The sequence below is a fragment of the Equus asinus genome, chromosome 8 (assembly GCF_041296235.1).
Source record: "Equus asinus isolate D_3611 breed Donkey chromosome 8, EquAss-T2T_v2, whole genome shotgun sequence".
Lineage (NCBI taxonomy): Eukaryota > Metazoa > Chordata > Mammalia > Perissodactyla > Equidae > Equus > Equus asinus.
In genome coordinates, this window is record NC_091797.1 from 74789365 (window position 1) to 74813274 (window position 23910).

Sequence of the window (23910 nt, forward strand, 5' to 3'; positions counted from 1 at the left end):
AGAGGCAGGCCTTCCTCACCTGTTCCGGAAGGATGTGAGGGCAGCCCATAGGCCGAGCTGTGCCCCGGGGTATCTGGGAGGGATGGAAGAATAAAGCCCTTGGTAAAAATAGCCTCGGGCATGGAAGGGCGCCCTCAGGACCACATGGCCGACTGCTGATCCTCGCAGCTGCGGCAGGGCCTCTGGCAGGGGAGTCCCCGGGCTGACAGCCCAGGCCCAGGCCCTGACCCGCACTGTCCCTGTGCCCCAGGAGAAGGAGAGGAACGCACGGAGGAAGAAGAAGAAAGCCCCAGCCACCGCCAGTGAGGAGGCTGCCTTCCCTCCCGTGGTGGAGGACGAGGAGATGGAGGCCTCGGGTGTGAGTGGGAACGAGGAGGAGATGGCGGAGGAGGCAGAAGGTGAGTCTAGGCTGGCGGGAACTGACCTCTCCCGGAAACGGCTGTGTCCATCTGAGAAGGGGCCTCGGCTGCCCCGACGGGGAGAGCATGATGGCACCGACGGTGACGGTGAAAATGGTGATGATGATGATGATGGTGGTGGTGGCGATGACAATGGCGGTGATGGCGGCAACAATAATGATGATAATCAGCTTCTCTGTGCCCGTCGGGCCTTGTCTGTGCCATCCTCCTGCCCCTGTGAGTGGAGCCTCATTCTTGGGGACCATACACGTCCAGGACAGCCCTAGTGACACCTGTTGTCTTGCCAGCACATCTGGTGTCACACGTTAGAAAAAGATTCTAGTTTTGAAGAGTTTTTTGACCTGCATTATTTTGCAAGTTGACCAATATAAACAATACCGATCTACTGGCTGATGAATATTTCAAAAGTTACCTAATGATAGTGCTTCCTTTTACTCCCAACTGTCCCGATTTGGATGAGAAGTTACACAGTTACACGGTTTTCTGTGTTCTCTGGGGGAAACTGAGGCCCAGGCAGTTCAGGGTCCCTGGTGCAGCCCCCCAGGTGGCCCGTGTTTGCATCGTCTGCCCCGTCTTAGGTGAGTTCTGCCACCAGGTGACTGCTGCTAGAGAGAGCGGGAGAGTTAATCATCAGAGCGGCGCTGGTGGCTCAAAAGGGGGATTCTGATCGCGCGAGATCCGTGCCCGGCTTCAGAGCCCAGCCCCCGTCTAACTCCCATTCCACCCATAACAAGTGTGTGTAGAGTCAGGACTTGCCCCCCGCTGCCACCCGCCCCCGCTTCTGATGCCTAATTAGTGAGCCTGTGGCCCCGCCCCTCCCTTCTCCCTGGGTCTGCACTTGCCCCCGGGCGGTATGACGCCCCTGAGGACCCCAACCCCTGCTTAGCCCTTCCGTTGTCCTCCTGGCCAGAGCGGCCCTGGCAGGCCTTCCAGTTCTTGATAAGCAGAACCTTCTTTCCTTCTCCCGCCGTCTGGGGTTCTGCCCTTCGTCCGTCTGCCTCTCTGCATTTGCACTCCTGAGCTTCTGCCAGCGTGGGAGGGAAGGGGGGAGCCACCTCCTGGCTCTGGGAGCCAGGCCTGCGGATAAAGCCAAGCTCTACCAGCCCGCAGTGTATTCACCACCCTGACTCCTCCTTCCTGGTGAGATATGGTGAATCGAGCCATTTGGTTACTGTTGTCTCGGGTTGAGGATGGGTCTGGGTACTGAGTCTGGCCTCCTCACCAGCCCTGGGTCCCTCCACCCAGGTTGTCCAGAGGCCTGGCCAGTGGCTGATGGAGGGCTCCAGATCCCTCTGGTCCTCTCATCCTGGGTCCTGAGTCTGTAGCCAGGAAAAGGGAAGACTGAGGGAGCAGACACCCAGGCCCCTCTCTAAATATCCTCCCAGCTGCCTGTATGGGCAGGATGCAGGCTGGGTGGGAAGTTAAAGGAAGCCAGACTTTGGCTCATCATTAAAACCAGAGCAGATGCTGCCCAGTAAGAGAACTGTGTGGTAGTGAGCTCCCCATCACGCGTGAGGTTCACATGCCACATCAGGGATAGGGAGGAGGGGGGACTGCTGTGGCTGGTGCTGAGGCTCCTGAGACCACCTGGTAGCTCCGAGCAGATCACAGACAGCACCTGAGAAGGTACGGGGTGATGGTCCCATCTTACAGGCTAGGAAACAGGCCCAGGGACTGGAGAATCACTCACATAGTGCGTCACGTAACCGGTGGACTTGGAATCGCCAGCCCAGTCAGCACTCGCTGTGTAACCCTGCCCCTTGTGACCGGGTGCAAGAGGTGAGATAGGTTAGGGCCTCACTGGGGCCCAAGGTTGCCCCAGTAGAAGCTTCTAGAAAACCCAGCCAGCCCCAGCAGTGCTGCAGACTCCTCCAGGGGGCGGGCAGCCGCGCCTCGTTGCACCCGGGCTGGAGATGAGTCAGTCCAGGGCAGGGAGGAGGCATCCATGTGGCCAGAATGTATCTCCAGGAGCCATCATGGCTGCAGAACGAGCAGCAGCCCTGGTTCGTCCCTTCAGTCATGACGGCAGCCCCGTGGTGTGAGTGCTCTCAGCACCCCTTCACAGATGGGGAAACTGAGGCTCGGAGCATTACCCAGGATCACACAGTGGCCCATTTGGGGGCCAGGAATCCCACTTGTTGGAAGTGCCAATCCTTGGGCCCCCCGGACCTCCTGCATGGGAGTCGTTTGGGGGGCGCCTGGCCGTCTGAGTCTTCATGGGCCTCTGGCGCTTTGGCGCACGCTCATGCCCAAGAACCACTGTAGGCGAGCCTCGTGGTGAGGGAGAGGGCCAGGTGTCACCTGCCTGTTCTGTGGACAGACCGACCAAGACTCCGGGGCTAAGCCACTTCTCGAGGGGACCTCAGCTGGCCCCTACATCCTGCTGTCTGACTGCGTGGAAGGGAGGGAGTGACGCTGCTGGAGTGAGCACGCAGGGTCAGGAAGCCCAGTGGTTAGGGGCACAGGATGCCAGGTCAGTCCCCTCCTGCCCCATGCAGTGTGGCCTTGGGCAAGTGACGTGGCCTCTCCGTGCCTCAGTTTCCTCATCTGCAAACAAGTGTGATGACTGTCCCCATCTCAGCGGTGGTTGAGGGTGACGCGAGAGGTGTGTGTGAAGAGCTTTGTATGGAGCCCAGCACCCACACAGCGAGCCCTGGGTTGCTGGTGGTGGTGGTGGTATTTCTGCTCTGGGCCTTGAAGGGAGGAGAGACGTGGGAGAGTCTGGGGCCCAGGGGGCAGTGAAGGCTGAAGGAAGCCTTTGTCCGGGGCCCCGGCAGGCCCTGCTGGCCTGGCTCTGCATCCAACAGGTGAGCCGGGGCAGGAGCCCCACCTCTGCGGCCAGCACCTCTGCCCCAGGGTCCTGGGAGCCGGGCACCAGAGGCCAGTCACTCGCCCAAGGACGCTCAGGGGTGGGCAGCACTTGCTTCCCACCCTCCGTGACCCCGTTATTGTCTAGGTGCTGCAGGTGCCCTGGGGCTGCTGGTGTCGAGGGAGCATCGGTGCCAGGACAAGGGCTGTTGGGACAGGGCGGGCGAGTGGCCAGCAGAGCCACTGTGGGTCCTCCCTGCTGGGCCCTGGCCCTCCTCTGGCCCTGCCCCCTGGCCACACTGCCCACCGCCCTCCCACCCGCTGCCCGAGCCACCTCGCTTCTAACCCTTCTCTCACTTCCTTCCAGCCTTACACGCCTCTGGGAACGAGGTGCCCAGAGGAGAGTGCAGTGGCCCAGGTACGAATGTGGCCACCTGGCCTGGGGGTGGGGGTAGGGCCAGGCCGGGGTGGGGGGCATCCTGAGGTCACGTGTCCTGCGAGGGGCCCCACTTCGGGGAGCGTTCCTCTGCCTGTGAGCACCACCATTTGTGCTGCCACCACTTCTGTCCCTGTTCCCAGTGCAGCGTCTGTTCCCTGACGCTCCTGCTGGCAGATCAGTACCTTGGGCTCCTCTGTGGCTGGTTTTCACTAGGGTTTTCATCCGTGGCTCTCACCTGCTGCGATTTCCCCCACAGCAAGTGCGGGGGTTTCCAAATGTCCCTATTGTACAGAAAATGGGGGAAACTGAGGCCCAAAGAAGTGACAAGAGTGGGTTTTTTAGGGCTAAAGAGCCAGGCCTGGAGCCGAGATGCCCTCACCCTTCGTCCATACGCACATTCGGTCATTCCATCAGCACTCATTGTGCACCTGCTGTGTTGCGGGAAACAGATGGGGGATGTGGGCAGACTCCGAGTTCATGGCCCGCTTGACGTTGGCGTGCTGTGACGATAACGATGACACAACAGCAGGCAGCCACCTGGTGTCAGCCTGTGCTGTGCGCTCACTGTTTTTTTTACCCCCATGAGGTGGGATCTGTTCTCCCCACTCTACAGATGGGGAAAGCAAGGCCCCAGGTGACCTGTGCCACCACCGCCGGCTGCCAGTGGGGGCAGAGCCAGGGCTCGAGCTCAGATGAGAACATGGAGTCCCCAGAAGCAGGCCCGCAGCCCTGGCGGCCCTCTGGCTCTGGGGGGTGCCAGCTGCCAGGCGGGTGGGGGCTGGGCGGAAGGAGGCTGGGGGCCCCAGGGTCAGCCCTGGGAGAAGGGCGCGGCAGGAGGGCTGCCTGGTGGCGGCAGCCGGGGCCCTGCGTCCCCAGCTCTTGCCGGAGGAGGCGCTGGGTGCGGTCGGGCCGGGGTCCAGCGCCCTCACCCCCGCGCTCTCCCTACAGCCGCCGTCCACAACAGCTCGGACACCGAGAGCATCCCGTCGCCGCGCGCCGAGGCTGCCAAGGACACGGGGCAGAACGGGCCCAAGCCCCCCGGCCCCGCCGCCGCGCCCCCCGCGCCGCCCACGCCGCCGCCGGAGGACGCCCCGCGCCCCGAGCCCGCCGCGGCCCCCGAGCCCGCCGGCCCCGCCCCGCCACCCGCGCCCGCCGAGCCCGCCGCGGCGCCCGCCCTGGTCCCCAAGGAGGAGAAGGACGAGGAGGCGGCCGCGTCCCCGGCGGAGGAGGGCGAGGAGCAGAAGCCTGCGGTGGCCCCCGAGCTGGCCGGGGACGTGGGCAAGAAGGAGGAGCCGGGCGAGGCGCCCCCCGCGGAGCCGGGCCGGAGCGTCAAGAGTGAGTGCAAGGAGGAGGCCGCGGAGGAGGCGCCCGACAAGGTCAAGGGCGCGCCCGAGGTCAAGGCTGAGGTCAAGGCGGAGGGCACGCTCAAGGTAGAAAAGAAGGAGGGCTGCGGCGCCGCGGGCAAAGCCACCGCCAAGGGCTCCGGTGCGCCCCAGGACAGCGACTCCAGCGCCACTTGCAGCGCCGACGAGGTGGACGAGCCCGAGGGCAGCGACAAGAACAGGTGAGTGGGTGGCTGGACGCTTGTGTCGTGTTTTCTTGCTCTGCAAACATGTATTGGCGCTGACTGTATACCTAGACTGCAGCGGGGCGGCGGATTCCACGCCTGCCCCCAGGGAGCATGTAGCCTGCTCAGGGGGGCAGACGCTGGACGGAGTCCCCACCTGGCAGATCCACGTTGGGGGAGGGCAGTGGGCATGGGGAGGGCCTGCCCCCGGAGGTGGCTGTTGAGCCGAGCCTGGGCAGAGAAGGAGGCCATCTCTGGGGGAGAGGGTGGCACGGCTGCCATCACCGAGGACCACAAATCTGGAGGCCGTAAGTCCAAAATCCAGGTGTGGCGGACCGTGCTTCCTCTGAAGGCTCCAGGGGAGGGTCCTTCCTGCCTCCTCCAGCCACTGCTGGTGGTGGCCAACCATCCTTGGTCCTCCTCGGCTCATAGAGGAATCGCTCCGGTCTCTACCTCCATGGTCACATGGCGTGCCCAAATTTTTCTCTTCCCCTGAGGACGCCACTCACTGGATTAGGATCACCCACAATGACCTCATCTTAACTCCATCTCGTCTGCCAAGAGCCTGTTTCCAAATGAGGTCACGTTCCCAGGCAGGTGGCCATGGGTCAGAACTTGGGCATCGTTGGAGGATGCCCTTGTACCCTCAACACGGCCGGAGCAGCGAGGGCGAGCCTGGCAGGGTTCAGGCCCTGGGTGGCGGAGCGGTGGGGGCACGGTGGGAGGTGGGGCAGGCTGGGCGGGCAGGTGGCGCTTGTGGGTCCACTCGGAGGCCGCACTTTATCCGTGGGGCCATGAGGAAAGAGCGGGGTTGACCCGGGCTTGAAGCCACCTGGCTGGGCCTGGGGGGTTTGATGGGGGTCAGAGGGGAGACAGTCAGGAGGTGGCTGCCGTGGTCCAAGCCAACGGTGCTGGGGGTGTGCCTGACGCCGGTGGAGGTGGTGGTGGGGGAAACAGCAGGTCCCCAAGACTGTTGGTGGTTCCTCTCCCATCCCCTGGATCCGGGCTTGGAACTCGGGGCTCCCTGGCTCTGGCCTGTGGTCCAGGCCCTGAGCCATCAGAGCCGTAGGGGGCACTCCTTACAGAGGTGTCTCTCCCGCGGGGCGGCCTAAGTGTCCCCATGCCACCCTGTTTGGGTTGCTGTCACTGAGCGTGTGCCTCCCTTTCCTACCTATGGCCTGGCTCCTGTGCAGGGTGCCTGTGCCCAAGGCCCTGGGGCCGCCAGGCTCACCTGCGTTCAGCACAGACAAGGCTCATGCACCCAGCGAGGGCCGCGGGCGGGTGGCCGGGTGGAGGTGTAGGTCCTCGCCGAGCCTCTGGCAGCTCGGGGAGGAACTGTTTCTGCAGAGGCCGGGGATCACTTTTATTTTGACTGAAAACAGTGCTGTCTGTTTTCTCTCCTCTCATGTCTCTCGGAAAAGTTCTGGGCAAAGGGAGAGGGAGGAAAATCTGACTTTCAAATCCGATGCGTTCACTCGTTTCCTCTGCCCCGTGATTCACCTTGGGGCTTGCTAAAAATGGCAAGTTCTAGAACATTTCATAGGAAAATCCGGTTCGTTCAGAGCTCTGTGGGTCTCCATATGTCCCACAAAGGCAGGCGAGCCACGTTGTCCTCTGTTTCCTGTGTCCGGGGGTGCTGGGGGCCACCGCCGGCAGGAGCCTCGCCCCGTTTGTGGGAAGCAGATGGTCTGGTGGGTGGCCCTTTGACAAGCTAAGTCCTGGCCAACAGGTTTCTAAGGCACAGAATTCCGGAGAGTCTTGCCCAACGGGCGCAGATCGGAAAACAGTGCTCACAGCGGCTGTGGCTGCCGGGGAGGCCCTCGGCCAGGGTCTGGCCGCTGCACTCACTCTGTGCCTGGGTAACGGGGTAGGGGCGGGAGGCTCCCCACCCCGCTCCTGCCGGCTGCGAAGCAGAGTCATGGAAACACATGTTTCTGCTTTTAGCGGGAAGGGTGCTGAGCTCATGGGGCAGCCATGCTGATAAGGGGCCTCCTGGAGTCTGTGTTGTGGGTACACGTAGCCTGCCCAGGCTGGAGAGCTGGGAGGGTTGGCCTGGATCCCACCAGCCCTGCTGGACCCCTTGGGCCAGGCCTGAGCCCTGCGGGCTGCTTTCAGTGTGTCCCCCCCATCCCCCCTCGGCAACCCCACCCAGGGACGTGTCCTTCCCTCCCCCAGCTGGGTTTGGCTTCCGTCCACTCTTCCTGCCTGAATGTCCAGAATTTGGTCCCCTGGGAGCAAGAGCCCTGGGCTGGGAGTCAGGACACCTGGTTTGTCACGCCCTGTGTGACCTAGGTCGGTCCCCGCCTTCGGGGTGAGGCTGGACTCAGGCCAGCATGCTGACCTCTTCCCGGCTGGCAACCTGCCACCCCTCCCTCCCCCGGCCGCGGCTCGCAGGGCCCGGCGGGCGCCGGAGGACCCCGGTGAGATGCGTCAGAGCGCACCCTGGCAGCGGGGCCTCCTGGCAGGGCCGCCCCCCGGACGACCCCGGCCCTGGCTGCACGCCCTCTTCCCGCCTGGCAGCCACGGCGCAGGGAACTGGGTGTCCTTGGACCCACACAAGGCGCATCTCGGCCTGGCCCCGCCTGCCCGGACGGCTGCGGGAGAGAAAACTGCATCCTGTCTTTGCTCCCCGCCGCTTTCCGCCAGGCAGCTCTGCCGGGCCTTGTCTTGGACAACGCCCAGAGATGGTGGCTCTGATTGTGAAACCCTGAGCTCGCCTGCCCCCTGTCCCCGTTCCCAGAGGTGCGCAGGCGCACCATGGCAGGCTGTGGAAGGCCCCTTCCCTGGGCCTTACTGTTCTCGTCTGTACAATGGGGGGTCCCCACTTAGGGCATCCCTTGGGAGTAGTGGAGTTACAGGCTGCGGACTGCCAGCCTGTGCCAGCCCCACGGTACCGCTCGATGAGACTGGCTCCCCTCCTTTGGGTCTGTCTCAGGAACCCCCGGCGGTCACTCCATGGGGGGCCGGGGTGTGGCCTCTTCAGTTGAGCCCCTGGAATTTTGACAGAACTGTGACAGCAGTTTCTCCTTTTTTGCTTTATTCTGTGAGTGAGTGACCGGCACCCGTGTGCCCTCTAGGTGAGGGGATGCTGGGAACAGGGCAGCGAGGCCGCCTCCAGGGTGCTCGTGTTCCAGAGACAGCGACTAGTACAAAACTGGGACAGTGAAGGAGTAAAGCGACCGCTCGTGTCGCAGGTGGACGACGCAAAGAATGGGGGAGTGGACGGAGCAGTCAGGGAGGCCAGTCCACTGGAGGCTGGTCAGAGCTGGCATGTGAGGTGTGGGACAGCCAGCAGTGAGAACAGCCAGGGCAAAGGCCCTGTGGCCTCATGAGCTGATGTTCAGTAGAGGGCAAGGGACCTGTGGCAGGGAGTGCAGCAGGTACAGGGAGAGGAGGTCACAGAGGTGGGCAGGGGCCCTGTGGCTCAGGGCGAGGAGTCAGGGTTTTGTCCTGGGGGCAGAGGCGAGCGACATGACCGTGTCTTTGTGGATGCTGTTCCCGAACCAGGCTTCTCTCACCCTCCCAGCCCCAGGAGAATGGGGAAGCTGAGGCAGAGGCTCAGCAGAGGGGACGTGCTGTCACAGGCCCGGCATGCCCCCCAGTCCCTGTTGTCCTACCCCCTCCCCCAGCCCTGGCCTCCAGGGTGGGAAAAAGACCGCAGTCATGGGAAGCCGGCCCGAGGCGCTCAGCACCCGGCCCTGCGCTCAGTGCTCCAGCCACAGAACAGCCCTTGGCGGCACAGCTGATCCCACACCCATTTTACAGATGAGGAAACTGAGGCACACGGCCGAAGGCAGGGTTGGACTGGGAGCCGGAGCCCTGAACTGGAGGGCTGGGTGGGGAGGTAGGCCTGGTGCTCCCAGCCGAGCTGCCGGCCTCCGCCTGCCCTCCCGTCACGTGCCGTGCCAGGCTCCGAGAGCCGCACCCACCCGGCCTCCAGAGGGAGACAGAAGCCGCTGTCTCCCAGGAAAACAAAGGGGAGAGGACGGGGCTGGAGGAGGGGCGGAGACTGGGAGCTGGGGAGTGTGACCTGAGCATCTTCCCGCTCTCCTGGGGCTCAGGGCCCTCAGGCTTGTCGAGGATCCACACCCAGCCCCTAGTTCCTGGATGCTGCCCTCTTCACAGTGAGAGGTCAGGCTGGCACCTCTTGTAAACTGTGGAGTGCTGTGCCCAAGCGCCTGGTCCCCACGGAGCTCCTGCCTCACTCTGAGGGGGCTGCTGGCAAGTCTGGGGCGAGGGCTCAGGAGCGAGGGGTCTCGGCCCTGTGTGTGGCCACCAGCTGTGCCTGGTGAGAGCGCTGAGTGCAGGCCCTGCCCCCCTTGCCTCCTGCCCCCCTGGGTGCACAGCCATAGGGCCACGGCAGGGCACAGGCCTGAGACCAGTTCAGCGCCAGTCAGAGGGACACGGACACTGCTTTATGTGTTATGAAAATGTGCTCTGTGTCTTTCTAAAGCCAGATTTACACAGACGCAAAAGCTTATTCACTTTAAAATTCGTATTTTAAAGTGTTTCTGTATTTTTACACAACAGATAATAATATGTTTAAAAATAAGTATTATTTATTACGCTTCACAGAAACAACACAGTTAGTTACCACGTCAAAGCCTCGATTTCACGGCCAGCTTATAGTATGTTCCTTATTCTTTTCTTGTACGGCTTTATCGAGCTGTAATTCACGTACCATACAATTCAGCCGTGAAATGTGCAGTTCACAGGCTTTTAGTACATTCACAGAGTTGTGCGACCGTCCCCACTATTGAATTCCAGAATGTTTTCGTGAGCTCAAAAAGAAGCCCCACAGCCGTCACCAGTCACTCCTCAGCATGCCCTGCGGCTGCTGGCAGCTACGAATCTACCTTCTGTCCTAGTGGATTTGCCTGTTCTGGACATTTCCTGTCTGTGGAATCAGACACTGTGTGGCCTTTTGTGTCTGCTTCTCTCGTGCAGCATCGTTTTCAAGGGTCATCTGCGTTGTAGCAGGTGTCAGTGCCCCGTTCCTTTTTCATGGATGTATCATATTCCACTGTATGGACGGACCACATTTTGTTTCTCCCTTCATCCGTTTCTCACGTTTGGGTTGTTTCCACCTTTTGGCGGTGGTGAGTGGAACAGCTGTGATCTTTTCATGAACAAGTTTGGCTGCGCATGCGTGTTTTCGGCTCTCTTGGGCAGACGACAGCGTGGACTGGCTGGGTCACGTGGCAGCGCAGTGACTCAACTCTGGACGAACTGGCACACTGTTTCCAAAGTGGCTGCAATATATTCATTTTTAAGTTCAAGTTGACACATGCTCATTGGCTTAAATGGACGATGTTAAGTCACCCTGAGGCCGGGGAGGCTGGGTGTGGTGGCGGGTGAGCCGGAGGAGGGAAATGGCGGGGACAGTGATGACATTCGTGCTCAGACCTCGTCAGGTCACCCGAGGGCGGCAGTTGGAACGGGGCTGAGTCCAGGGCAGCAGAGAAGGGCGGTGGCCTCAGGTGGTCCTCGGGGCACGAGTAGGATCTGGAGAGGTTGTGGAGGGTGAACCGGGCAGGAGGACCACAGAGGGCGGCTGGCATGGAGCAGTGAGGACGCCCTTCCTCTGCGCCCGGCCTCGCCTGCCCGCTGTGGCAGCCCCATAGACGCCACGTCTGTCGCTGCCCAGCCAAGCATGTGGCAGATGCAGGCGGGAGGCCGGTGCCCGCAGGACTGGCCTGTCACACACCGTGGTCCTGCCACCACAGAGAGCAGAGGGCACCCAGGCCACCATCCCACGTCTACCCGACTCCATCTGCAGGAAGGAGCAGCCCTGCTGTTTGCTGGTGTCTGGCCCCAGCTGCCAGGCACTGGGTGGTATGCTCCTGTCCTGGTCGTCTGTGGTCTTACCTCGAGGCAGTGGCTGTGCCTTACAGCCTGCGTGAGGCATCAGCCAGCACACTCACGGCATGCGGTCAAGCCTGTGCCAGCAGGACCCTCTGGCTTTGGTTCCTCAGCCCTTATTTTGCCTCTAGCTGACTCCCAGCCGCTGGCTGAGACCCTCGTGCGTGCTGTGGGGTCGCCTGGCCGGCTGTGGTGCCCTGCAGGTGTGCTCAGCAGGTGTGGGGTGGGGCGGGAGCCAAGAGCCGGGCAGGAACTGGGCAGCTGGGGCGGGTGAGGGGCACACTCACCCGCTCCCACCTCTGTAGCTGGGGGGCGGGTAAGATTCCAGGGAGCGGGGCATTCTGGTTAAGCGGGTGGGCTCCCAGCTCCCATCCCCAGTGAGTGGGGTCCACACAGCCCTGCACCTGAGCCCCTCAGGTCTGGGTGATGGATGAGGTCCCAAATCTGAGCTCCCTGAGCCTCAGTCTGGTTGGTGCTTTGGCTTTACGACAGCTTCTGAGGGACCGTGCGTGGGGTGGGCCCTTGTCGGGGTTCTCTGGGGCTTTCCTGGTTGTGGGCTATCTCCAGGGAGGGTTTGATCCTGCCTGGGCCTCTGTGCTGGGGTCGGAGAGGGGTCTGGGCCCTCGTGGGGCCTGCGTGGACCAGAGCAGGGGGAGGAGCCCCCACCCTGCTCCCCACTCCCTCTGCTGGGTGACCCTGGACATTCACCTCCACAGTGGCCAGTCCCTCCCAGCCCCGGCATCCAGGGCTGGAGCCTGCGGCCTGACACCTGTCTCCCCCGCAGGCTGCTGTCACCGAGGCCCAGCCTCCTCACCCCGACCAGCGACAGCAGGACCAGCGCCTCGCCCCAGAAGCCGCTGGACCTGAAGCAGCTGAAGCAGCGGGCAGCTGCCATCCCCCCCATTGTGAGTGCCCAGGACCCTTCTGCTGAGTGACCTTTGTGTCCTCCTCAGGGGGCAGGCGTTGCGGCCAGCTGAGCACAGAGCCTGCTGGGGCGGGCGGGGACTGCACCTGCAGCCTGGCTCTGCTCTTCCCTGTTTCCTGGAAAAGCCCCCAGAGAGACAGGGCGGGAACAGCTCGAGGGTGGCCGCGGGTGGGGCTCTTGGGAGGCGGGGCTCGTCCCTGTGCCCGGGAGCCTGCCTGGCTGCTCCCCACCCCGGCCGTTATCAGCCAGCCAGGGTTTTCCAGAGCCCCCAGACCAGGAAGGAGCCTGCGAGGAGGCAGTAAGTCCTCCAGGGGTCACACCACCTAAGAGAGGAGGGCGGGGGACCCTCCCAGTTCTAGTCTAATTCCCGTGGGGAGGGCCCCCAGGAAGGTAGTGGAGGCCAAGCTGGTGGCCCGTGGAGGTGCCCCCCAATGGTGGCCCAGCGCTGGCGAAGCCGTGCTTCTTGGAGGGGGCGGCCTGGGCTTCCCAGAGGCAGCTGGGGGCTGTGGCTGAAAGATTAAGAACCGCCCAGGGCTTTTTGCGTGAGGGGCACAGGGCGTGCCAGGCCGTGCAGCCCCCTGCCTGGGCCAGCATAGCCCCGTCCGCCAGCCCAGGTCCTTCTGAGACCCAGAGAGGCTCGGCTCCCGGAAGTGGCTCCCTCTCCTCCATAGCCAGACAGCTGGGTGGGTGGGCACCCCTCGCCTGTGTGCAGAGACCTGCCCTCCCGACCCTCAGGCCACGTCCCTTGGGCGTGTCGCTGCCTCTCGTGGGCCTCCATGTTCTGGCTGGTCACGCGCAGGGGGCCTGGATGGCTTTCCCTGAGCTCTGTGCTCACAACGGCCTGTAAAGATGCTGCTTCTCTCTGCTCCCCTCAGCAGGTCACCAAAGTCCATGAGCCCCCCCGGGAGGATGCTGCTCCCCCTAAGCCAGCGCCCCCTGCCCCACCGCCACCACAGCACCTGCAGCCTGAGAGCGACACCACCCAGCAGTCCAGCAGCAGTCCCCGGGGCAAAAGCAGGAGTCCTGTGCCCACTGCTGAGAAGGAGGGTAAGTGGGCGCTGTGGCTGAGGGTGGGGGGTGCAGGGAGCCAGCGGGCAGGGCGGGGGCGTTTGTGTCTGGAGCAGCTGTTGTGGACTCCAAGCCTGTGCTGCAGGGCCGGCCAAGTCAGTGAGTAGAACAGTGGGAGTGAGGCAGCAGGGAACGGTGGGGATTGTGGCAAAGTGGACAACGCATGTTCTTTCTAAAGTGGACACGTGTGGCAATACAGGCCTGGGGTGGTTGTTCCAGAGAAGCCTGAAGTCCATCTTTTCATGCAAAATCTTCTAGTTTCTCAGCCTTGGCAACTTTTCAAAGTTTTCGAAAGCATTGTACATGCACGAAAACACATCTGTGGCTCAGCCTCTGATTGGGGTGACTCAGTCCACACGTGAGCTTCTAGAACCAGGGAGGAGGCTCGGCGCCTAGCTGGCAGCAGCTCTGGGACCTTGGCAGGAACTTCTGCCCCCTCCGGCCCTCATCCTGACCGTCTTCCAGGCCGAGGTCACTGGGTTCGTCGGGGAGCCGGCGGGTGACTCCCTGAGCAGCGCCTTCGGCCACTGCCTGGGCATATGCTTTATTGTTCCCACGTGAAACTCAAGGTCAGGAGGCAGGCGGGGCGGGGTTTCTTGTTCTCTGGATCTTCTGTCTCTGCCCCACTGCCCACTGGACCCAAGAAACCACAGGCGTGTGTCCCCAAAGGGCCCCCTTCCCAGGTCGGCCTGCCATGCAGATCTGCTGGCACATCGCAGGTCTCAGGGGCCGATCCCCCAGAGGTGCCCCCGCGCTGGCCTAGCCCAGGGTCCTGCCCGCTGCTCTCGGGGTCTGAGAGCAGCAGGACCCCAGGCCACCCTCTTGGCCCGGGCAGCCCAGGAACAGGCTCAGGCCAGTGCCACCTGTGCCCGCATCACCACCGTCTGGGACCCAGCGTCCCCTCCTCTAGAAAGCCAGGCTGGCGCTGAGCCGTGGGCCTCCTGAGGGCGGGGCTGTCTGCCTGTCTGAGGACAAAGAGCAGGGCTGTCCCTGGAGGAGGACAGTTCCACACTTCCCACAAGGGACACGGGCCTGTGAGACACTCCCCGTCTAGTGAGCCCACCCTGCCCGCCACCCATGGCTGCCTCCACCTGCCGTGCGCCGTCTCAGACGCCACGCGGGGCAGGTGTGCATCCCGGCCGGCGCGCAGGCCGCCATGCGGCTGCTGGGCCAGGGCGGCTGTTGACCACCCATGATGGCCCAGCGCCAGGCGAGACAGTGGGGTCGGTGGGGAGCAGGATGAAGTCCCCTCTGCGGGAGCTGCTGTTTCCATGCTCAAGAGGGGCGTTAAGCCAGGCACGCATGAGGGAGCAGGGTGACTTAGAACAATTCACCCAGCGGAGGGGACAAAATGGGGTGAGCGAGGAGGGGCCCCAGGAAGGGATCTCTGGAGAAGAGGAGTCTCCAGTCATGAGAAGGCCTGGGGAAGGGTTTCCAGGCAGAGGGAACAGCACGTGCAGAGGCCCTGGGGTGGGAACAAGCTTGGTGTGTTGGAGGAGCTGCCGGGAGGTCATTGTGGCTGGGGACGGGGGAGGGTGGGAGGTCGGAGAGGGAAATGGGGGCCAGATGGTGTCAGGCCCTGTAGGCCCCGGCGCGGTGGGGACTCTGCATCAGGGGCAGCAGAAAGCTGTGCTGGATGGATTTTAAGTGTGTGTGTTGGGGGTAGGCGGGTAATCTGGTTTGTATTTGGGGAAGAGCTCTCTTTCTGGCCGTGGTTGAGGAGAAAGGAAGGGCTATGAGGAGTTGCAGACAGATGGAGGTGGCCACAGCGCTGTCCTGGGCATGATAGGGCTGCCCGGACTGCAGGGGTGAGGAGGAGCTGAGGAGGGAGGGGGCATGGGAGTTTGTTTCACAGGCAAAGCCGGAGGGACCTGCTGATGAGGCCTAGCGGGGACCAGGGCAGGAGGTCTGCCTTCCCCAGGACCCTGCCAGCTGCCCACCCTGGGCCAGGGGCAGATTCGCTGGGCGTGAGCGCCCATGACATGGGGTCTGGCTCTGGAAGGACATTCAGGTTGGGACACCAGCCCAGGCAGGTGGCTACTGAGTGACGTCAGGGGCCCGTCAGCTTTGGCCACAGCCAGATCCCAGCAGGGCTGGGCTGCACTTGGGCGGCTGGGCACCCCCCGGGCCAGCCACGGCACAGTGGGACGGGTCACAGGCCCTGTCCCGGGGAAGGTGAGCCACTGCCAGTGGTTTCAGAGGCTGACGTTCAGCCCGTCTGCACGGCGGAGGCCGACCTGTGTCCTGGCATCGCTCCCCGTGGGCGACGGCGCCCCTGGCCTCAGGCATGGTGTGCATGTGTCCTGAGGTCTGGGCTGCCCGGGCCCCGAGGCACAGGCATCAGGCTGACACCCAGCACCCCCTCTCTGGGCTCAGGCCCCCCCCGCTGTCTGGCTCCCACGTGGAACGGCTCAGCCAAGCTCCTCGCCCGGGCTCCCCGGGGCCCAGTTGGAGGAACAGGTCGTCTCTCAGGCTCTCGGCCGCCTGCCCGGCCTGGCCCAGCCCCAAGGTTCCCTTCCAAGCACCAGAGGGAGGCTGCCCCCCTGCCCCCACCCCCGCAGCTACAGCTGAGCAGCAGAAAGCACAGCGGGGTTGGGGACCAGGGTGAGCAAGGTCCAGGTGTTTGTGGAATCGCCTGGCCCAGGGCAGGTCCTGTGGGGGCCCCTCCATTAGGGGCCACTCAAGCGTGAGAATCCCACACCGAGTTACTTCCTGCATCTGTGACCCTGTCCCGTGGGCTCCCCACTGCACCAGGGCGCACGTTCCAGGGGAACCCAGGCTCTCCTAGGAGAGATGCAGGGCAAGCACACGGACCTCTGCTCCCACCTGCCATGCCTGCAGCAGGCATCACTAGTCGATGCTAGTACTCTCCTACCATGCCTTCACGGCCTTCAGAACCCCCTCTGCCATCTGGAGGTGGCCCGAGAGATGACATCTGCCTGCCATCTGCGTCCCAGGCTAGGCGTTCCCAAGTTGTATCCCCAGCTGGTCACCTTCCCTGGGATCAGTCAGTCCTCGAGCTGAACGCTGATTCTCGGCAGTTCAGAGCCTGCCACAGATTTCAGCAGAGTGAGAGGCTAGCAGGAGCTCCAGGGCCTCTGGCAGTGTCTGTGGGGTGTCCCCAGGCTTGAGACTCGGGCCGGCTGTCGCACCTGTGTGGTGGGCAGTGTGCGGACGAGACTGAGGTCACGGTCTCCAGCCCGCCAGCCCCCCCCGGCTCCGTCCCTACTGGCTGTGGGCCTTTGCCAGGTGACTCTCCATCCGGGCCGTTGTCCCCTCTGTGAAAGGGGGACCCTCGTGGTTCCCTCAGGATGCCGTGAGGATGAACATGTCCACACATGGAGGCTCAGGGAGAGCGGTGGCCCTGCTGTTGTTGTGCGTTCTGCAGCTGCACTGGCCAGGAGGTCAGGGGTCAGATCCCAACCCGGCCAGATATTTGCTGGTGACCTCAGATGAGCCCATTGATGTGTCTGTGTCTCAGTTTCCCCCCGTACGGCAGTCTGGGGGCGGTCACTTCCTTACCAGCTGGTGGGAGGCTGTTGAGTCCACGCTGGTGCAGTGCTTGGCACAGACAGGCAGTGCCGGGGCGGCAGGGACCCCGGGTGCGGGGCTCTTGGCCGCCCCCACGCCCGCCGGAGCCCATGCAGCTGCTGCAAGTGCCTTCATCCCTGTGTGGGGGGCGCTGCTGACGCCGCGGCCTGTGGGCCTGCTGGGTGCTCGGTGGCGGCAGGCGGTGGATGAGCCGGGCGGGCAGGCCCTGGGCGGCGTCTGCGGGGCCCGGCGTGGCCATAGGACGACCCCCGGGATCCCAGGGGCTGCCGAGCGCCCAGCCCCTCCCCAGGATGCCGCCCGCGCCGAGCGGTGTGTGGGCTCAGCGGTGCCGGCCACGGGCACGGGGCCTCCCATCATAGCCCTCATCACTGCTGGTGGCCGGGCCACCCCGAGGCCGGCGCGGGGGCGGGGGCCTCCCGAGGGCTGCCCGGCACGGCTGACCGCCCTGCCCCCTCGGCAGAGAAGCCCGTGTTCTTCGCGGCCTTTGCGGCCGAGGGCCAGAAGCTGCCCGCGGAGCCCCCGTGCTGGACGCCGGGCCTGCCCTTCCCTGTGCCCCCTCGCGAGGTGATCAAGGCCTCCCCGCACGCCCCCGACCCCTCGGCCTTCTCCTACGCCCCGCCCGGTGAGTAGCTCAGCCCCAGCTCCAGCCACTCGGCTGTGGTGCTCAGTCAGCCAGGGCACGCGGCATTGGGCTCTGACTGTTCGCACTGGCGCAGAGCTGCATGTGGAAGGATCTCGGAGTCCGCTGGGACTGGTGGGAGGGGCGGTGGGGCCAGCGGAGGGAACGGGGGAACACTGAGATTTGAGAAAACTGCAGGATTGGGATTGAAGTGATGGGCAGTAGGGAGCCATGGAAGGTGCTTGAGCTGGTGAGGGGCCAGCTCAGAGTGGGAGGTCTGTCTTCCGCTGGCGACTGAGAGCTAGAGACTGGGCAGGTGGAGAGAAAAGCCGGGGGTGGGAGGAGGGGCTGCTTTGGTTGATAGTCTCAATCCAGTCAGGCTGGGTGGAGATCTTTCTGGTTTCACCAGTCTGGCTAGGCTCTGCCAGCAGCAGGAGCAGTGCAGCCAGGGGCTGAGATGGACTGTAGTGTCAGCAAAGACCACCCAAAGCAGAGCTGATCCTGCAGGATGAGAGGGCCAAGTGAGCCAGGAGAAGAATGGGGAAAGATGTGCCACGTAGGAGGAACAGCATGTGCAGAGATCCAGAGACAGGAAAGAGCAGGCAAACCTTGAGAAACTGAGTCAGGCGGCCACAGTGGGGGCTTGGTGCCCAGTGGACCTGGGGAGACCACGAGCACCCGGTCTGGTGAACCTAGCAGCCGTGTCGGAGGTTAAGACTGTTTCCTGGGGACAGTGGGGAGCTATCGAAGGTTCCCAGCAGGGGGAGACTTTTCAGGAAGGTCCTTTTGGTTCTTGTGAGGGGAATGGACTCCTGGGGGGTAAAGGGGGGATGGGGAGACCAGAGAAGGGGTCTGGGCCGGGGCCTGGTGGAGGGAGCCTTCTCTGTGGCCTTGGTGCCTGGACCAAGGACACAGGTGGTTCATCCAGACGGAGAAGGGAGAGCAAGGGAGGGGCACGTGGGGATGGCATGCCCTGGTGGGACTGGGAAGAGGGGAGCAGCTCCCGGGGCCTGTCTGTCCAGCTGGGGCATGACCGCTCCTGGGGCCCCATGATGGACAGACCCATGCCCCGCAGGTCACCCGCTGCCCCTGGGCCTCCACGACAGTGCGCGGCCCGTGCTGCCCCGCCCGCCCACCATCTCCAACCCACCGCCCCTCATCTCCTCCAAGCACCCAGGCGTCCTTGAGAGGCAGATGGGCGCCATCTCCCAGGTGAGGCAGGAGGGCGGTGCCCGGGGATCAGCCCCTTCCTCTTTCGGTGTCTGTCTTTCCATCTGTAAAGGGGAGCGTTGGGACTGATGATGTCTGGGCGGCTGCATCCATTCACAGCAGTACTGGGGTCCCAGCTGGCTGGAGCCTGCCCCCGCACTTGGGACCTTGGGGGGTCACTCTGTGGGGCAGTCCAGAGCATGGGCTCTGCAACCAGACTGTGTGGCCCTGGACAGGTTACTTAACCTCTCTGTGCCTCAGCTCCTCCTGTGAAAGCGAGGAGCGAATACGGTAGGCACAGTGGACGGTGCATGGTGAGCCTGGGTCCGTGGCCATCTGCCTTCGCCTCCAGGGCAGGGCCAGGCGGCCATTTTGCCCAGAGTGCTCACGTACACCGTTCCCTTGAGGCTGCCCGGGTCACAGTGGCCACTGTGTGGGGGCCCGAGGCTTGTCCAGGGTCACACAGCGAGCAGCAGGTTGGAGACCTGAGCCCGACCTCTCCGACCTGCGTGTGACCCCGAGGCTCCCCTCCTCTTGGGCCCTCGTAGTGGGTGTTGGGCACTCAGGCTGGGCATGTGGCAGAGGGACTGTGGGGGCCCTGTGACCTATGACCTCTGCCCCCCAGGGAATGTCAGTGCAGCTCCACGTCCCGTACTCAGAGCACGCCAAGGCGCCTGTGGGTCCCATCACCATGGGGCTGCCCCTCACCATGGACCCCAAGAAGCTGGGTAAGGGTCCGGGCCCCCCACCTGGGTGTCCCGGGCTTGGCTCCTGCTGTGTCCGTGTGGGGGTTAGGGGAGGGCAGCTTGGCCCGTGGACTCGGCCCAAATGTGGGGGGGCGGGTGGCACTCTGATGCCCTCGCAGTGCTGGCCTCAGCCCTTGGCGGGTTGGGGGGGCAGCCCTGCACATCCTTGCGTGTCCCTGTCCCAGCTGCTCTGCTCACTCTCTCTCCCGTCCCCAGCGCCCTTCAGCGGAGTGAAGCAGGAGCAGCTGTCCCCACGGGGCCAGGTGGGGCCGCCAGAGAGCCTGGGGGTGCCCACGGCGCAGGAGACGTCCGTGCTGAGAGGTGAGGGCAGGGGGAGGGCATGGGGCTGGCATCTGCCTGCATCCCCGCGGCTGCCCCTCTGCTCCCTGGAGGCTGGAGGCAGGAATGGGATCCTTCATCCAAAGCCTGCTGGGAAGGTCCAGCGGCCCCTCCACAGTCGTCCCCCTCGCCGTTTAGGGGCACGGGGGCCTCTGTGCTGAGACACCCAGGGGGACTTGTGGGTCACAGTCCGGTGGCTCTTGGGACTCGGGCAGGTCCGCAGACACCGCTTAAGCCCCTGTGTCCTGTCTTCCAGGGACGTCTCTGGGCTCCGTCCCGGGAGGAAGCATCACCAAGGGCATCCCCAGCACACGGGTGCCCTCCGAGAGCCCGATCACCTACCGCGGCTCCATCACGCACGTAGGTGTCCTGGGGCCGGACCGGGGTGGGACGGCAGGCAGCGCCCCCAGATGCAGCCCTGGCTGTGGGCAGAGCAGCAGGCAGCCCGTCTGTCCCCTCCGGCCTGGCTGCACGGCCCCCGCCGCGAGGGAGGGGTGGATGTCGTCTGCGTGGAGCCAGGCTCTTCGGCGCTGAGAAGAGCACAGCTCGCTGCCCCAGGAGCTGGCGTGGCAGTGGGAGGAGGCAGACTGGAGGGTGTAGACGGTTAAAAGCCGAGATGATTTCAGAGCAGCCGGGGCTTCCACTGAGTGAAACGCTGTGATCAAGCGCGCCCGGGGCTGCCCAGGCCGTGTAGACGGCGAGTGGGCAGAGCTCTCCGCGGCCTGCGCCCTGTTGGAATCTCAGGGAACAGCACCTGGGAAGGCTGAGAGGTGGGAGGGGCCCTGGCATCGCAGGGACAAGCAAGGGGGCCGTGGGCCTGGAGCTGGAAGAGGAGGCGTTCAGGTCAGATCGTGGGGGCCAGTGAGGGGGTCCGCAGGCCCCCCAAGCCCGGGCTGCCTTCACAGGGTCCGTGGCCGCTTCTGCGCTTGAGCTGAGCCTGCCCCGCCCACCATGCTCCTCGTGTGCCATCGTAACCCTCCCATTCTGCACGTTTAGTCCCGGATAAGAAAGAGGTTTCCTTGTGTGCAGCCTGGCCTGTGGTGCCGGCAGCCAAGGGCTGCAGCCGGGAGCTCCAGAGCGCTCGGCTCCACCGTGGGGAGGGCAGGACTGGCTGGCGACGGCTGCCTGTCCACGGCCTTGCAGGGCGCCGTTCGCGGCTCCCACCTCCCCCCGTCAGGGATGGGGCTCCACCTCTGTCTGACCGAGGTCGGGGCTCCCCGTGCGCCCCGGACCTGTTTAACTCTCTCCTGCCTGGCCATGGGACAAAGGAGGCCCCACCGCCTCCTGGGGCCCTTAGCACCCGAGCTTCCCTTCCCCCGGCTCCAGACAGGACGCTTCACGTTGCTACTGAGTCCACGCTGTCGGCCTCTGTCAGAGATGAGACGGCCACCCGCGGGTGGAGCCTGAGGCACGTGGCCAGTAGGCAGTGGGCTGGCATTTGTGCCCGGCTGTGTGGCTCTGGAGCGGGGAGCCGGAACGCACACATGCACGTGCACAGATGCACACGCACAGACACGCGCACACGGTGGGGGTGAAGCTCCAGGCCGCACGGTGGGGTGTTTCCGACCCGAGCTGCCTCGTCCCACTGCGGAGGAGTCTGTCAGGCCCCGTGCTTCTCTGAAACCTATAGGTTTTGAAATCACAAGCTTTCGAAGGCACCTTCTCTGAGCGCAGGGCAGGTACCTTCAAGGCCAGGCCGGGGGCACAGGCTCCCGGCTCTGCCACGTGCGCGCTCCAGCAGGGGCTGACTCGGTTTCCCTTGCGGTAAAAGTACTCCTGGCAGGGTCGTTCCCGCAGTGTCGTTTGGGGTTGAAAGTTGACGTCTGAAGTTCTAGACCTCCGACTGCCCCCGCTCCCAGGTGGCCGTGACCGAACCATCGGTCATACACACCTTCGATTGTTTCTGGAAGAAGGTGGCAGCTGCCAAAATGCGTGAGCCTCGGACTTTCCCACAGCCTCGCAGGCAGGGAGTGATGAAATCCATGCGCTGACCACACACGCACGCACACACAGGCACACACAGGTATGTGCGTGCACACACACAGAGACACACAGGGGCACCTATAGGCGCACACACACAGACACCCATTAGCTCAGTGGGCACTGGCAGGCAGGGCCCACATGTCCCACCGCGGGCTCCGGGGAGCCTGCTCTCTGGCCTGGCACTCCGCCCTCTTCGAGGGGAAGCTCACCAGGGCTGCACCGGGAGGCCGCAGGCTCTGGTCCTCGCAGCAGGCCGTAGGTGGAGAGAACTCCACGATCTCAGGAGTTTGAACATACTGTCCCGAAGTTGAGGGGCCTCCAGCCTCGCTGGGTTTCTGTTCTCTGTTCATGGCCCAGAGAACACGCCCAAGGCGGGATGCTCCCCATGTGGCCAGTTCTCTCTGCTTGAGTTCATCCCCTCCCCGGGAGCTCACTCCCTCTAAGGCAGTACCTCTCGACTGGGCAGTTTTGCTCCCCTCGGGACATTGGGCAGCATCGCGGGACATCTGTGGTTGTCACATCTCGAGGGGCATGGATTGGGGAGGCACGGTGCTCTCCTGGTGTCTCGTGTGTGGGGCAAGGATGGTACTAAACATCCGACGATGTCCAGGATGGCCGTGCCACAGAGGGTCGTCCGGCCCCCATGTCACAGTGCTGAGCGTGAGAACCCCGGGTTAGAGCTCAGGTTGCTGGTGTCCTGCCCTGATTTGATCCCCGTCCTGGTTTGGGAAAGCAAAGTGCAGGACACACCAAAGTCACAGGCCCAGCACAGGGCCCCAGGTCCCACGTGCCCACCCTGACTGTTGCTGATCGGATGTCACGGCTCTGGGAAAGGAAGACCGCATGGTACAGGCTGGAGCACGGACTCCGGGGCCAGGCTGCCTGGGTTCCAGTCCCAGCTCTGCCCTTCATTAGCCAGGTGACCCTGGGCAAAGTCACCTAACCCCTTGGTGCCTCAGTTTCCCCATTTGAAATAGGCATAAAAATAGCACCTGCCACAAGGTCGTTTCTAGTGTTAAACGGGCCGATGTGTAGAAAGAGCTCAGTGTGATGCGCCTCACGCAGGAGACACTTGATCAGTGCTCCTTGCTGTTAACGTTGCTGACGTTGCTTTGTTCCATGTGGTTGTGTTCTGGTGGCTCTGCCCCCTCTTGTGAAGTGGTGGATGTGTGCACACACATGTGCATTGGTGGACACAGCACATGTGAACACATGTGCATGTGTGGATTTGCAGGGCACACGTGTATGTGTGTGCTGGGTCGTGCCCACGTCACGTCTGGCGAGCGTGAGGGGTCCCCAGCCGCAGCGTGCCGGGTGCTCACCCCCTCCCCGCCCCCCAGGGCACTCCGGCCGACGTCCTGTACAAGGGCACCATCACCAGGATCATCGGCGAGGACAGCCCGAGCCGCCTGGACCGCAGCCGGGAGGACGGCCTGCCCAAGGGCCACGTCATCTATGAGGGCAAGAAGGGCCACGTCCTGTCCTACGAGGGTGAGTCCTCGCGAGAACGGCCACGGGGGCTGGGGGAGCCTGGCCAGAAAGGTGGTCACCGGTCGCTTGGTCTTCAGTGGGCGCTGACCGTGTGCCGGGGCTGGGGTGCAGTGGACGGAGCCCTTGGAGCACCCGGGCCACACGAGGTGCAGGCAGGGAGCCGCCTTGTTGGTTTCATGTCTTGGAAGCTGCCCTGTCCAGCCTGGCTCGTTCCCACACCCCAGGCTTTGATGCTCCTGGAGTTGATCAGAGAGGAGGGTCCAGAAAAGCGTGGTCGGGGTTACAGGGCAGCCGGCTGTCTTGGGAAAGCTAGTCTGGGGGAGCCCATGGCCCGCCCGTCATCCTCGAGGGGTCGAGAGCCAGGGTGAAGGGTTTTGTCCTGTTTTCCAGATGGGGAGCTGAGGTACATGGCGTCCAGTGGGCCTGCTGTGTGGCCACCTTCCTGATCCCTCCAGAAAAGGAGGCCTGGGGTTGAGGGGGAGGGTGTCTGGCCCACTGAGGTGGCTTCACAGGGAGGCAGGGCTGGTTGACACCAGGAAACACAGTCAGGGAGGTGGTGACCTCTCCGTCCTTGCAGGTATGCAAGCCAGCAGCGGGTAAGGCTTGGCCATGGCTGCCTCTCTCTCTGCCCAGTTCTTTACAATTTAGGAAACAAACTGTGGCCAGCCTTGCTAGAAGCGTAGTGGGGAAACTGAGGCCCACAAAGCAGAAGCCCAGGCTCACCCCGCCAGGCCTCCAGCCCAGCACCCTTCTGCCCAATGCTATGCTCTCCTTGCAGGTGGCCATGCAGGCCTGATGATCAGAGTGGCCCTGCCCCCGTGTGCCCCAGGCCCCGCTCAGCGGCCATCCGTCCTCCCCCTTCCCGGGCTCTGGGCTGCACCCT

General features: G+C 63.8%; 1 protein-coding gene across 42 annotated transcripts in view; it reads left to right on the forward strand.

The window, feature by feature from the left end:
- Nucleotides 1-23910, forward strand: part of NCOR2 (nuclear receptor corepressor 2) — a 206694-nt gene that overhangs the window by 160580 nt on the left and 22204 nt on the right. For 33 of the 42 annotated variants that reach the window (XM_070515883.1, XM_070515866.1, XM_070515882.1 and 30 more), the window contains 11 exons: nt 251-398; nt 3595-3645; nt 4615-5230; nt 11880-12000; nt 12896-13067; nt 17101-17262; nt 18335-18471; nt 19094-19196; nt 19431-19535; nt 19810-19913; nt 22877-23027. In XM_070515883.1, the coding sequence (XP_070371984.1) occupies nt 251-398; nt 3595-3645; nt 4615-5230; nt 11880-12000; nt 12896-13067; nt 17101-17262; nt 18335-18471; nt 19094-19196; nt 19431-19535; nt 19810-19913; nt 22877-23027 (1870 nt within the window). The remainder of the gene's footprint in view (nt 1-250; nt 399-3594; nt 3646-4614; nt 5231-11879; nt 12001-12895; nt 13068-17100; nt 17263-18334; nt 18472-19093; nt 19197-19430; nt 19536-19809; nt 19914-22876; nt 23028-23910) is intronic. The other 9 variants (XM_070515876.1, XM_070515875.1, XM_070515877.1 and 6 more) reach the window with 3 other exon arrangements.